The sequence below is a fragment of the Ovis canadensis genome, chromosome 8 (assembly GCF_042477335.2).
Source record: "Ovis canadensis isolate MfBH-ARS-UI-01 breed Bighorn chromosome 8, ARS-UI_OviCan_v2, whole genome shotgun sequence".
NCBI lineage: Eukaryota > Metazoa > Chordata > Mammalia > Artiodactyla > Bovidae > Ovis > Ovis canadensis.
Window position 1 is genome coordinate 78256848 of NC_091252.1, and position 13848 is coordinate 78270695.

The window sequence follows — 13848 nt, forward strand, 5'->3', positions numbered from 1 at the left end:
TAGAAGAAATGGAGTAGACATCATGGTCAACAAGAGTCCAAAATACTTGGATGCAATCTCAAAAACAACAGAATGATCTCTGTTTGTTTCCAAGGCAAACCATTCAATATCACAGTAATCCAAGCCTATGCACCAACCAGTAATGCTGAAGAAACTGAAGTTGAACGGTTCTATGAAGACCTACAAGACCTTTTAGAACTAACACCCAAAAAAGATGTCCTTTTCATTATAAGGGACTGGAATCCAAAAGTAGGAAGTCAAGAAACACCTGGAGTAACAGGCAAATTTGGCCTTGGAATGCGGAATGAAGCAGGGCAAAGAGTAATAGAGTTTTGCCAAGAGAACGCACTGGTCATAGAAAACATGCTCTTCCAAAAACACAAGAGAAGACTCTACACATGGACATCACCAGATGGTCAACACCGAAATCAGACTGGTTATATTCTTTGCAGCCGAAGATGGAGAAGCTCTATACAGTCAACAAAAACAAGACTGGGAGCTGACTGGCTCAGATCATGAACTCCTTATTGCCAAATTCAGACTTAAATTGAAGAAAGTAGGGAAAACCACTAGACCATGCAGGTATGACCTAAATCAAATTCCTTATGACTATACAGTGGAAGTGAGAAATACATTTAAGGGACTAGATCTGATAGAGTGCCTGATGAACTATGGAATGAGGTTTGTGACATTGTATAGGAGACAAGGATCAAGACCATCCCCATGGAAAAGAAATGCAAAAAAGCAAAATGGCTGTTTGGGGAGGCCTTACAAATAGCAGTGAAAAGAAAAGAAGCAAAAAGCAAAGGAGAAAAGGAAAGATATAAGCATCTGAATGCAGAGTTCCAAAGAATAGCAGGGAGAGATAAGAAAGCCTTCCTCAGCGATCAGTGCAAAGAAATAGAGGAAAACAACACAATGGGAAAGACTAGAGATCTCTTCAAGAAAATTAGAGAGACCAGGGGAACATTTCATGCAAAGATGGGCTTGATAAAGGACAGAAATGGTATGGACTAACAGAAGCAGAAGATATTAAGAAGAGGTGGCAAGAATTCACAGAACTGTACAAAAAAGATCTTCATGACCCAGATAATCACGATGATGTGATCACTCACCTAGAGCCAGACATCCTGGAATGTGAAGTCAAGTGGGCCTTAGAAAGCATCACTACGAACAAAGCTAGTGGAGGTGATGGAATTCCAGTTGAGCTATTTCAAATCCTGAAAGATGATGTTGTGAAAGCGCTGCACTCAATATGCCAGCAAATTTGGAAAATTCAGCAGTGGCCATAGGACTGGAAAAGGTCAGTTTTCATTCCAATCCCAAAGAAAGGCAATGCCAAAGAATGCTCAAACTACTGCACAATTGCACTCATCTCACACGCTACTAAAGTAATGCTCAAAATTCTCCAAGCCAGGCTTCAGCAATACATGAACCGTGAACTTACAGATGTTCAAGCTGGTTTTAGAAGGCAGAGGAACCAGAGATCAAATTGCCAACATCCGCTGGATCATGGAAAAAGCAAGAGAGTTCCAGAAAAACATCTATTTCTGCTTTATTGACTATGCCAAAGCCTTTGACTGTGTGGATCACAATAAACTGTGGAAAATTCTGAAAAAAACAGGGAATACCAGACAACCTGACCTGCCTCTTGAGAAACCTGTATGCATGTCAGGAAGCAACAGTTAGAACTGGACATGGAACAATAGACTGGTTCCAAATTGAAAAAGGAGTATGTCAAGGCTGTATATTGTCACCCTGCTTATTTAACTTCTATGCAGAGTACATCATGAGAAATGCTGGACTGGAAGAAACACAAGCTGGAATCAAGATTGCCGGGAGAAATATCAATCACCTCAGATATGCAGATGACACCACTCTTATGGCAGAAAGTGAAGAGGAACTAAAAAGCCTCTTGATGAACGTGAAAGAGGAGAGTGAAAAAGTTGGCTTAAAGCTCAACATTCAGAAAACGAAGATCATGGCATCTGGTCCCATCACTTCATGGGAAATAGATGGGGAAACAGTGGAAACAGTGTCAGACTTTATTTTTTGGGGCTCCAAAATCACTGCAGATGGTGACTGCAGCCATGAAATTAAAAGACGCTTACTCCTTGGAAGGGAAGTTATGACCAAACTAGACAGCATATTCAAGAGCAGAGACATTACTTTGCCAAGAAAGGTCTGTCTAGTCAAGGCTATGGTTTTTCCAGTGGTCATGTATGGATGTAAGACTTGGACTGTGAAGAAAGCTGAGCGCCAAAGAATTGATGCTTTTGAACTGTGGTGTTGGGAGAAGACTCTTGAGAGTCCCTTGGACTGCGAGGAGATCCAACCAGTCCATCCTAAAGGAGATCAGTCCTGGGTGTTCATTGGAAGGACTGATGCTAAGGCTGAAACTCCAATACTTTGGCCACCTCATGCGAAGAGTTGACTCACTGGAAAAGACTCTGATGCTGGGAGGAGGGGACGACAGAGGATGAGATGGCTGGATGGCATCACCAACTCGATGGACATGAGTTTGAGTGACCTCTGGGAGTTGGTGATGGCCAGGGAGGCCTGGCATGCTGCGATTCATGGGGTCGCAAAGAGTCGGACACGACTGAGTGACTGAACTGAACTAACAATTTAGGGTCAAACAGATAACATTATTTTGTCCTTTAAATATAATTAGAATAAATTCATGGTCATGGAAAGTTGTAAATTATAGATCTGTTGTAGAGATAAGGTAATTACATCACAATCTCCAAATGTGGTTAATGTCCTTTAAATTAAAAAAAATTTAAACCAAATATCTGGGCTTTTTCTTCAATGTGACTGGATTGAAGATACTTTTCTATCAAAATCTAAAACTTGACATTACACACACATGTAATTTTTCTTAACTAGATAGATAACAAAGTCATTGAACCTTATCATTTGAGTTTCTGCAACTCAGAATTCTTAAAAAGAAATTCCTAAAGACAGAGAAACTATCACAGATCAGAGGAGGCTGGAGAAACATGCAAAATGGTGCTCTGGCTTGGTTCCTGGAAGAGAAAGAGGGTAGTGCAGGAACTGGTAAAATCCCATTTATCTGGAGTTCAGGTAATAATAAAAACAATAAAACCAACTGGCTTCCAGGTACGTACATGAGTGCGCAAGATTGCATTTTTGTAATGCAAAATAAAAATATGTCCATTAATAACACAAGTGGTTGTAAAAATAATACTAAAGAATGAACAAAGTTAGATGACATCAAAAGTCCAGCAGTTTAAATTAGAGGTATGAAAATTTAAGGCAGAGGTTCAAACCATATACAATAAGATACTTTTATTAAAAGCAAGTCATGAAAGCATGGGCATAAACTCATTATCTGTTACCAAACAGACTTCAGAAATGTGTATACAAAAAGAATTTGCTTTATGCTTCGGACCAGAGGAGGTATGATATTTTCCACACAGACACTCAGGACCATTAACTCTGATGTCTAATAGAATAGTTGACATTTGCACTTATGTTTCCTTACCCTCCTTCAAAGATTTTAATTCGAATAGGCTCAGTTTGCTTGGATCCAATATCCTTATCTCCATGAATATCTCCTTTCCCTCTTTCCTTTAAGATACTTCCCACTAGTTTCCTTTCTAGTTTGCTGCCAAATAAAAAGGACGCATCTGGTTTCATCTGCAGGAAAAAAGAGAGAATCATTTTGTATGCATTCCCTAAAACACAGAGGAAGCCCATGTATTCCACTCTTTCATGGTCTCTGAAAATTAGCCTAAATTTCATACTAAAAGGCCATGGGGTGGCTACATAAAAGGGACAATGGGGATAAAATCAGAAAAGAATGACAGTTTCTACAGAATAAATTCAACATTCTTTTAAAAACAAGACCCCATTAGCACAAATACCGTGCAACACTAATAAAAATGTTAAAAACAAGTGCTGTATTTTGGAAGTAGCAATTCAAGCAATCTCTATGCATTTCAAAAACATTTTCAAAAGTTATTAAAGAGAAATGGTAACTGAAATATACTGTACATTTTATATATTTTATATTTATAAATCCTCCATTTACTTTTTTATTAGCATAAATTCCAAAATGGCCCTTATTAATACTTTTATAATTTTACACATAAGGCAATAACTGTTCATGCAGAAGCAAACCCACTAATCCATGGGAAAATGAGTTGAGAGAAATACATATGTATTATAAATATAAAATAAATTTTAGTAAAAAGTATAGTCAATGGGACCAACTCTTCCCCCAGAAGTTGGCAGAGCTCAGTTCTGACATCCTGCAGTTTCCTTTGTCGACTGAAAAAAGATGCGTAACATGAGAGTTGTGAGTTGAGTTTTATTTGAGGCAAAATGAGGAAGAGTTGACTCATTGGAAAAGACTCTGATGCTGGGAGGGATTGGGGGCAGGAGGAGAAGGGGACGACAGAGGATGAGATGGCTGGATGGCATCACCGACTCGATGGACATGAGTTTGAGTGAACTCTGGGAGTTGGTGATGGCCAGGGAGGCCTGGCGTGCTGCAACTTATGGGGTCACAAAGAGTCGGACACGACTGAGACTGAGCGACTGAACTGACTGACTGAGGACTGCAACCCGGGAGACAGCACTTTAGATAGCCCTGAGAAACTGCTCCAAAGAGTTAGTGTATGTGTGTGTTAGTTGCTCAGTTGTGTCTGACTCTTTGTGAACCCATGGACTGTAGCCCGCCAGGCTTCTTTGTCCACGGAATTCTCCAGGCAAGAATATAGGAGTGGGTTGCCATTCCCTTCTCCAGGGGATCTTCGGCCCAGGGATCAAACCCGGGTCTCCTGCAATGCAGGTGATTCTTTACCGTCTGAGACACCAGGGAAGCCCCAGTGGTAGTGGGGAAAGTTCAACATACGAGATTTGGTGAAGGGGGTGTTCAATGCCATAAAGCACTCTTCTTACAAAAGGTTTTCTGCCAGTCACAGGGAGCTGATGTCACCATGAAGAGATTTAGTACTTTTCTAGAAATGAGGAGATGCAAGGACTGGAAACTACTCATTGGCAAAGACCCTGATACCAGGAAAGATTGAGGGCTGGAGAAGGGGGCGATAGAGGATGAGATGGTTGGATAGCATCATTGACTCAATGGACAAGTTTGAGCAAACTCCAGGAGATAGTGAAGGTCAGGGAAGCCTGGTGTGCTGCAGTCCATGGGGTTGCAGAGAGTCGGACACAATTAAGTGAGTGAACAACAACAAGGACTGGAATCGTGGAATCAGTTCCTGAAAAATATCTATCTAAAGACCTGTTCCACCAGATTCCCTGGAGTACAGAGTGTCTCACTCTCTATGCTGAATACCCTTCAGGGCATGTCGAAGATCAACAGCTACAGAAGCACAGGTTCAGATGCAATCTCCGCCGAGGCAGATGGTAAATGCCCTTGGCAAGCACCAATTTGTAATTGACACCTTCCCGACCTTTCCTCTCTAGTGCTCACTCCTTGTTCTATGTCCTCATTTCACAATTTCCTGAATTCCTCATATCAACAAAAAGTCGATTTCCTAGGTCACTAACCCAGGTTGTTCAGAAGGGGGAGGAACTCTAAGGAATTAGCCCCTGAGGTGGGATTTCACAGCACCTGGCCGGAGAGATACCTTGTGCTTGGGACAGTCCTAAGACCCTCATAACTAAGTTCACATCAATGATTAAGGCCTATCTGCGGAGGATTCTGGCCACCGTGGCCTTCACTTTACTTGTATCTTTTTGGTCGTACATTCTTTACTACGTTATTCTGCTCAGCAATCAAATCTACAACACAGAACGCTTTCAGAAACAAAGTTTGTTACCTGAGCAAACTGCTTCCAAGCACTTGACGATGTCAGTTTGCCAGTTCCAGGCTGGTGCATAGCAGCCAGAGTATAAATTTCTGCAGTGATTTTTTGTTTGGACCTCAGAAGAGCCAGTGTGGTCTTGGTGTTCAATCCAGATGGGTTTGGGTTACAGGAACTAATGCACCATGAAGCATAAACCGAGGATTTGAAGGTGGCCTGCTGCACATAATTGGGTTTTGTATAATTCAAGAAGCACCAACTCACAGTTGTCGTTGTCCGCAGACTGGGGAACTGAAGAATCTGCTGGAAATCTACCATGTCCGTGAAAAGAAGAGTTGAATTCGCCACTTTCCCACTTGGGCCTGAGGCCCTGTGGACCAGCACACCAGCAGGCAGTTTCTGGCCCTTTCCTTGCTCTTCGAGCTGACTGTCCCCAGGTGGTAAGGAGGAGGTCTGAGGGCTCATGCTCATATCAGAGGCTGTCTCATCAATGTCCAACTCATCTGAGGACTCTTTGCTTTCCGAGGGCCCACTGGATGACTTCTGCCCCAGGGGGGATGCTCGGGAGCCTGGCATGACAGGCTCCCTTGAGGGCACGCTGGAAGAGGGATGGTCTTGAGATGAGGAGGGGGACAGCGAGGAGAAGGAAGATGACCCTGACGCCAAGCCATCCTTTGGCTCGGAAGCACAGCCCTGTCGAACCAGCTGGGGTTTCTGGGGGCGGGAGAGATCCTTCTTGATGTCTGAATTGGTCAGCTCCACGGCGCTGAGCTCCTCCACGATCTGTCCATACATCTTTTCTTCCTTGACTCTTTTCTGCTGCTTCGTTTCCATGAAGAGTTCTAAGCTGCTGGCTGGGGAAAGCATACGTTTGCTGCCTCCCAGGGTGGCCACGCTGTCAGAGGTGGAAGGTAAACATAAGGGGATTGAGGATTCCAAGCCAAGGGGTAAAGTCTGAGGTACTTTCCAGATGGGGTATTTTTCCAAGCCTGCATGCTGCCCCAACACCTGGGCAATGTTAAATCCTATCCCTTGCATGGCCGCGTTGGTTACCAGGGTTCTTTGGGTCACATTCTCGTCAACTTTGCATATGACAATGGCAGGGCTGTTCTGCCCAAGCATCTGAGAAATGCTTGTGTACATGACACTCCCATAGGATGGGACGTGCGTCTGGATCCTAACAGGAACCACCGTTCCCGGCAAGGACTGCAAGGGCCCAGTGCTCGCTGAGGCGAAATCTTCCTGAACAACCTGCTCAGAGGGAGTATCTGTTGACTTGGTGCTCTCCCCAGAGGGAAACTTTGGAAGGAGGTTCTTTGAGGGTAGCCCTGATGTTCCTGAATAACCTGGGTAGGCTTGATCTTTCGTGTGCGTGTAATCAGCGGATTTCTTTCCAGTGTGTTCGGCCAAGGGCTCCAAGGGGTAGCTGGGGTGAACTTCTGCCTGGAAAGAAGGCTTGCCATAGCTCTTCGGAGTGTGCTGAGCAAGAGGATGGGGGAAGTGTGCCTGCCACCAAGGGGGCTGCTGGGCTGGTAAGTGAACCATACAGACGGTAGGATACTGGAACTGAAACAAGGCGCTCTGGATTGGAGAAAACGGGAGAGCCTCCTGATGGGGAAACAAATGTGGCTGTTCAGACAAGTGCTTGCTTGCAATATAGGATGTCGGTTGTATCAAGGGATTTCTCAGAGATTCCTGACTATCCAGGTGCAGGATCTGCTGCTGGGTCAGGTGGAGGGGGCCTGAGCTCAGCTGGGGGCAGGGACCCACGACTTGCTTCCCTGGGTCCTCCGCCGGGAGGGGAGGGAGCACGGAGCACGGAGCGTGGGGCCATGTGGACCTGAGGCTGGCGTGCAGATGCTCCAGCTGCTCCTGCTTGACACCCAGATCCGCGCCGGCCTCCCCCTGGGAGATCTCGGGAGAGCCGCTGAAGGACGCCTGGCGCACCAGAAAGCACTTCTTCCTCTCCCGGGACGGGGACAGCGCAGAGGCGGCCGACGCTCCAGCTGTGGGCGCGTGGGACAGGTTCCCATAATCAAATGACTTGCTCCGAATTTCTGGGACCTCCGTGGGGTGAGGACAAGGCATCTGCTCAGATGAACAGCGTCGCATCTCCTTCTGGTGATGGTGGTGGCCAGGGACTGACAGTGAGTAGGAACCGGCGGGGACGGTCAAGAACTCCGAATGCTTCCCGAACTCATCTGGCTTGGAAGCCGCAAGCTTCATGGTCTCCTCTCGATCGAAAGACATGGAGAAGCTGGAGCTGTGGGACAGGTTACTCTCTTGACTGGGGCTGCGGGAGAGGCCGGTGCCTGTGGACTCGAAGCTGGATTCCCCGGAGGAGTGCTCCATGTCCGCGAGTCGCAGACGCTTCTTTTTGGGCGGCAGCTTCTCGGCAGGGAGCTGGGAGAGGGTCTCGCTTCTCTGGGGCCACTGGAACTCCTCCACAGGCTTTTCCGGCTCTTTGCTCTGCATTTCCTTCTCTTTCTCCGGCTTGTCCGGCTCCTCGGTCACACGGATCTCCGGGACTTGGATGTTGTGCTGGCGCACCAGCCGGGGCGGCGCGTGGTAGGGTGGCGGCGGCGGCGGGACTTGGGGCGCGGGGGACGGTTTCCCCGCGCTCTCCGCGCCCTCCCCGGGCGGGGCCCACTCCGGGCTCACCGGGGCTTCGGAGATCTCGCTGTCACACGTCTCAGAGGGTGATGAGACTTTCTCCTGGGTGCTGGCCACAAGTTCAGCGGACTCGGACCGCTCGAAGGAATTGGGGCGGCTCAGCGAGTTGGTGTGCTGAATCACAGAGATCACATTTCCAGGAGGCTTTCTGCCCGCTCCATCCGATTGCTTGTCCGGATCAGCCGCCAAGGGTGACTCCTCTGACCCGAGAGAGGGGCTCCCAGATTGCAGTGGGGGTCGACACAGGTCAAAGCGCTCAGAGAGCCCGTGAGAAAGGTTTTCCTGTCCAGCCAGGCCGAACCCACTCCTCGTGCCTTCCTGCATCTGCAGCTTGGACTCGTAATCTGCAGTCGCGATGCCCAAAGGCGTGCTGCTGCAGATCATGGGGGTGTCCTCCTCGTCCCCGACGCTCTTTTCTTTCCGGCGTTTTCGAGTTTCGCAGGTGGTTCCAAACATGGTTGGCATGCCCTGGGATGGAGCCGAGGGATCCATGAAGTACTCTCCGCCATGTTTTAATGGGCTGATGCAGGCAACATCCCTGTAGTTTTGCTTCGTTGTCTCAGAGTCCTCCCACTTCTTATAGGTTTTGCGGCAGACGTCATAATCATAGCTGACCCTGTCCCCAGGAATCAATTTCTTTTCCTTCAAGGATGGACCTGTGATGCTTTTGGACACCCTGCCATGATGGTCTCCCTCCAGATGCCCCTCCTGGACTGAAGGCAGCTCAAAAGCTGCTTGTCTCCTTAACATGCGCTGAGGTGGTATGCCTACCGTTCCTGGGTAGAACACATCATCGGAGCCAGTCATCCGCTCATCAAATGAGTGACTTCCTCTCAAAGAAGGAGGAAGACTTAAGTTAGTTGCTGAAGAAGTTGGCATTGAGTTGCTTCGAATAAGGGGTGAAGAGTCAACTGGAGCTTCGAGGAGAACTGGGCTGCCACCTTGGAAATTGGCTGGATAAAGTTTTCCTTCATTCCTGATAGATGATGGAATTGTCTGGGATTGTCTTGACTCACTGTTGAATTTGGTGGATTTTAGCATGCCTGTCTGACTGGGGTCAATTTCTGCCTTGCTTGGAATCAGCTGTGAAACAGGATCTTCAAACATCTTGACATCTAACCTGGTGTTGACGTGAGGTAATGAGTCCATGGTGCCCTTCCTACCCATCGTGGCGCGTTCCTGACTTGTGGTAGTAACACTGAGTGTATTTCTTGGACTAAGCCGACAGTATTTTCCAAAGATGATTTCTTCATAAGACTTCGCGTTTGTGTTTGGAGGGCTGATCTGCTGCTCTGCACTTTCTGAGCGGGAAAAGTAACCAGAGTCAGTGCTTCCTTTACTGTGCGGGCTCAGAAGGTTCAGAGATGGCTCAGAATCTTGTCCTTTTTTCTCTGACAGTCTTAGTGCAAGTTTCTGTTTAACTGTGTGAGAGTCATCAGCCTTAGTACTTAAAGACGGATTTGGTAACATATCAGAGCCAATATACTGAGAGCTTTCATTAGGTAAAGGAATTCCACTTTTGGGGATAATCAAAATCGGCACCTTCATTGGACCTCCCAGCGATTCTTCCAATGACCCGTGATAGCCACCTCTGCTGGCCATTTCCAGTGGAATGGGTGGGCCAGGACTCATTTTGTCAGAAGCCTCAACAAACAAAGAACTCTCCTCATCTGTGTCTGTACTCTGTTCACCATCTGAATGTATTTCTGCTTCTACATCAATAAAACCAGCCTCTAGATCCAATTTTGATACCGCTGACTCTGTGAAAGGGACTAATCCTGCCTTAATTGCATGGGCATGTGACTTCCTGTGCTTGTACAAATTGCTCTTCGTCTTGAAAGAGAAACCACAAGGTATACATGGGTATGGCCGCTCACCGGTATGGGACCTAATGTGTTTTTTCAGTACGCTGGGTTTGGCACATGCCCTGCTGCAGTAAGGGCAAATGTACTTGCCGGGCTTTTTGGGTTTGTGCTCTTTTTTGTGAGCATCTTCAGACTGTTCTAGACTTTTCTGGGAGTATTGGCTATAAGCAGGGTTCAGACTTGAAATCTTTTTTCTAGGATAACCACCACTGTGGCCGTGTATAGGAAAGGAAAATAGGTCCTCAGAGGCAACAGATGGCAAAGGGCCAGGGAAAAGCCACGGAGGGCCTTCGAGGCTCTGGTGTGGCTTGTTGCTGTGCATGACCCCCTGTGGCAATGAGTGCTGAGGGAAAGAGAGTGAATGTTGGCATGAATAAGGACTTGGACGGTGTGGTGGGTATTGCTTCTCTGCCACTTGCTGGACCACTTCACTAGGTGAGGCCAGTTTCCCAGAACCAAAGAGTTGTGCTGATGCTGTGTTTCCAATATGCTCAGGATCAATTTGTGGTTGCCGCTGTCCTTCTTGACTGCCAAAAGTGCTCATCTTAATAACAGCTGATTGTTCCTGTCTCCATCTACCTGATGCTTTATCAGTTTCTCCAGACCTTGAGGTAGCTTTTTGTCCTAGAGCTGTGTCCCCAGTGTCCATTTTGTCACACAAGGTCTCAAGTGCTAGTTTGCTTGAAAGCCGTGCAGACTCATGGGGTGTCTTCAAAGCTGTCCCTTTCAAAGCTTGCTTGCTTCCATGTTCCAGGGTGTCTGCAGACTTGCTGAGTTTTCCTTCTCTTTGGAACCTTCCACACCCACCCCGTAGTCTGTGGGCATTTGATGGTATGTCCTTGGACCGGGGCTATAACACAGTTCTCTCCATTGTAGAAATGTCCATCCAAAAGCTAAGTGCAAATCTATAAAGATTTCTTATGGCATTTGAATATTTTCAACTAGGATGAAATTGGGATGATGAATAGTCTAGGAGAAATTCTGCCCATCAACTAGAGCAAAGTTCAACTGTCAGTTTCACTAAGACAAAATGGTCTGAAAGAAAACAGAACAAAACACAAAAGAGATTGTCAATAACAGTTATCAAGTAAGAAACTAAAACCAACCCTAAATATACAGCCTGAAATTGGATACAGTGAAAATATGTTTATTCCAAGAAATCCTTTTTATATCTGTTACATTAATTCCACAATTAAAGGTTATTAATTGCAAATTTAATATAGTCATAAGCATAAATCTCTTAACTTTTGGTCACCCTTTTAAACCCTCCTTAATCTTGATACAATAACAGCATTTGAGGGAAAACTTTTGATATGTATTATTTATAAAATCATAAAAATTTTCAAAGTCTTCATTAACATAAATTTAGAGCTATTGTTAACCAAGTTTTATGACTTACATGCTAAGTGTACTACATATTTCTCTATTTAGATATGTTAAATGTATAATATGATATAATTTACAAGTATATAATACAATGCTAACATAAAATGTTATATGTATTATATATAATGTTAACATAAAATGTAAGTATATTTTATAACTTAAAAACATTGATTAGACTAAGGCTGGCTGCAAGAATTAAAGATTGTCACAGAGCTTTGGAAAAGGCAAGAGAAGTGCATCTAAATAAAATAGTTATAAAATCTTCGTAATATGGATGAAAAAACAGATTTTGGGGAAAGTTAAAAAATATAATGTTTACCTGAATGGTTTAGAGTTCTCATGGGCATGATTGTCTTGTCGCTTCCTGGGTAGAAAATAAATACAGTTAGGAAATATTGCTCCATTAAACTATAACGTTGCCAATTACAAATGTCAATTTAAAACTCATTATATGTAGATCTCACAATGTTATGAGATGTAATGTAAGGAGATGGCAAGAGTGAACACTGACATTTTAGGAATCAGTGAACTAAAATGGATGGGAATGGCAAATTTAATTCAGATCACCATGATATCTACTACGTGGGCAAGAATTCCATAGAAGAAATGGAGTAGCCCTCATAGTCAACAAGAGTCCAAAATGCAGTTCAGTTCAGTTGCTCAGTCATTTTCGACCCTCCGTGACACTATGTACTGCAGCATGCCAGGCCTCCCTGTCCATCGCCAACTCCCAGAGTTTACTCAAACTCATGTCCATCAAGTCGGTGATGCCATCCAGCCATCTTTCCCAGCATCAGGGTCTTTTCAAATGAGTTAATTCTTCGCATCAGGTGGCCAAAGCATTGGAGTTTCAGCTTCAGCATCAGTCTTTCCAGTGAATATTCAGGACTGATTTCCTTTAGGATGGACTGGTTGGATCTCCTTGCAGTCCAAGGGACTCTCAAGAGTCTTCTCCAACACCACAGTTCAAAACCATCAATTCTTCAGCACTCAGCTTTCTTTAGAGTCCAACTCTCATATCCATACTACTACTGGAAAAACCATAGCTTTGACTAGATGGACCTTTCTTGGCAAAGTAATGTCTCTGCAGTCTTAAAATGAAAGAATGATCTTGGTTCATTTCCAAGGTAAACCATTTGATATCATAGTAATCGAAGTCTATGCCCAACCACTAACGCCAAAGAAGCTGAAGTTAAATGGTTCTATGAAGACCATTCAACCTTCTTGAAGGTTCTATAAGACCTTCTACAATTAACACCAAAAAAAAAAAACAAAATGTCTTTTTCATCATAGTGGACTGGAATGCAAAAGTAGGAAATCAAGAGATGCCTGGAGTAAGGCAAGTTTGGCCTTGGAGTACAAAATGAAGCAGGGCAAAGGCTAACAGAGTTTTGCCAAAAGAACACATTGGTCATAGCAAACATCCTCTTGCAACAACACAAGAGACAACTTTACACACTAACATCATCAGATGGTCAATACCGATATCAGACTGATTATATTCTTTACAGTTGAAGATGAAGAAGCTCTATACAGTTAGCAAAAACAAGACTGGGAGCTTACTGTGGCTCAGATCATGAACTCCTTATTGCAAAATGCAGACTTAATTGAAGAAAGTAGAGAAAACCACTAAGTCATTCAAGTGTGACCTAAATCAAATCCCTTACAATTATACAGTGAAAGTGCCAAACAGATTCAAGGGATTAGATCTGATCAACAGAGTGCCTGAAGAACTATGGATGGAGGTTCAAAACATTGTACAGGAGATGATAATCAAAACCATCCCCAGGAAAAAGAAATGCTAAAAAGGCAAAATGGTTGTCTGAGGAGACCTTACAAATAGCTGAGAAAGGAAGAGAAGTGAAAGGCAAAGGAGAAAAGGAAAGATATACCCATCTGAATGCAGAGTTCCAAATAGTAAGGGGAGATAAGAAAGCCTTCCTAAGTGATCAATGCAAAGAAATAGAAGAAAACAATAAAATGGGAAAGACTAGATTTTCTCTTCAAGAAAATCAGAGATACTAAGGGAATATTTCATGCAAAGATGGACATAATAGCAGACAGAAATGGTACAGATCTAACAGAAGCAGAAGATATTAAGAAGAGGTGGTAAGAATACACAGAAG

The 13848-nt window shown here is 44.6% G+C and overlaps 1 protein-coding gene across 8 annotated transcripts in view; it reads right to left on the minus strand.

Moving 5' to 3' along the window:
• Positions 1-13848, minus strand: part of HIVEP2 (HIVEP zinc finger 2) — a 217591-nt gene that overhangs the window by 19774 nt on the left and 183969 nt on the right. For all 8 annotated transcript variants that reach the window (XM_069598556.1, XM_069598560.1, XM_069598555.1 and 5 more), the window contains 3 exons: positions 12042-12086; positions 5814-11371; positions 3509-3663 (listed from right to left, as the gene is read on the minus strand). In XM_069598556.1, coding sequence (XP_069454657.1) covers positions 3509-3663; positions 5814-10985 — 5327 coding nt within the window. In that variant the 5' untranslated portion in view covers positions 10986-11371; positions 12042-12086. The remainder of the gene's footprint in view (positions 1-3508; positions 3664-5813; positions 11372-12041; positions 12087-13848) is intronic.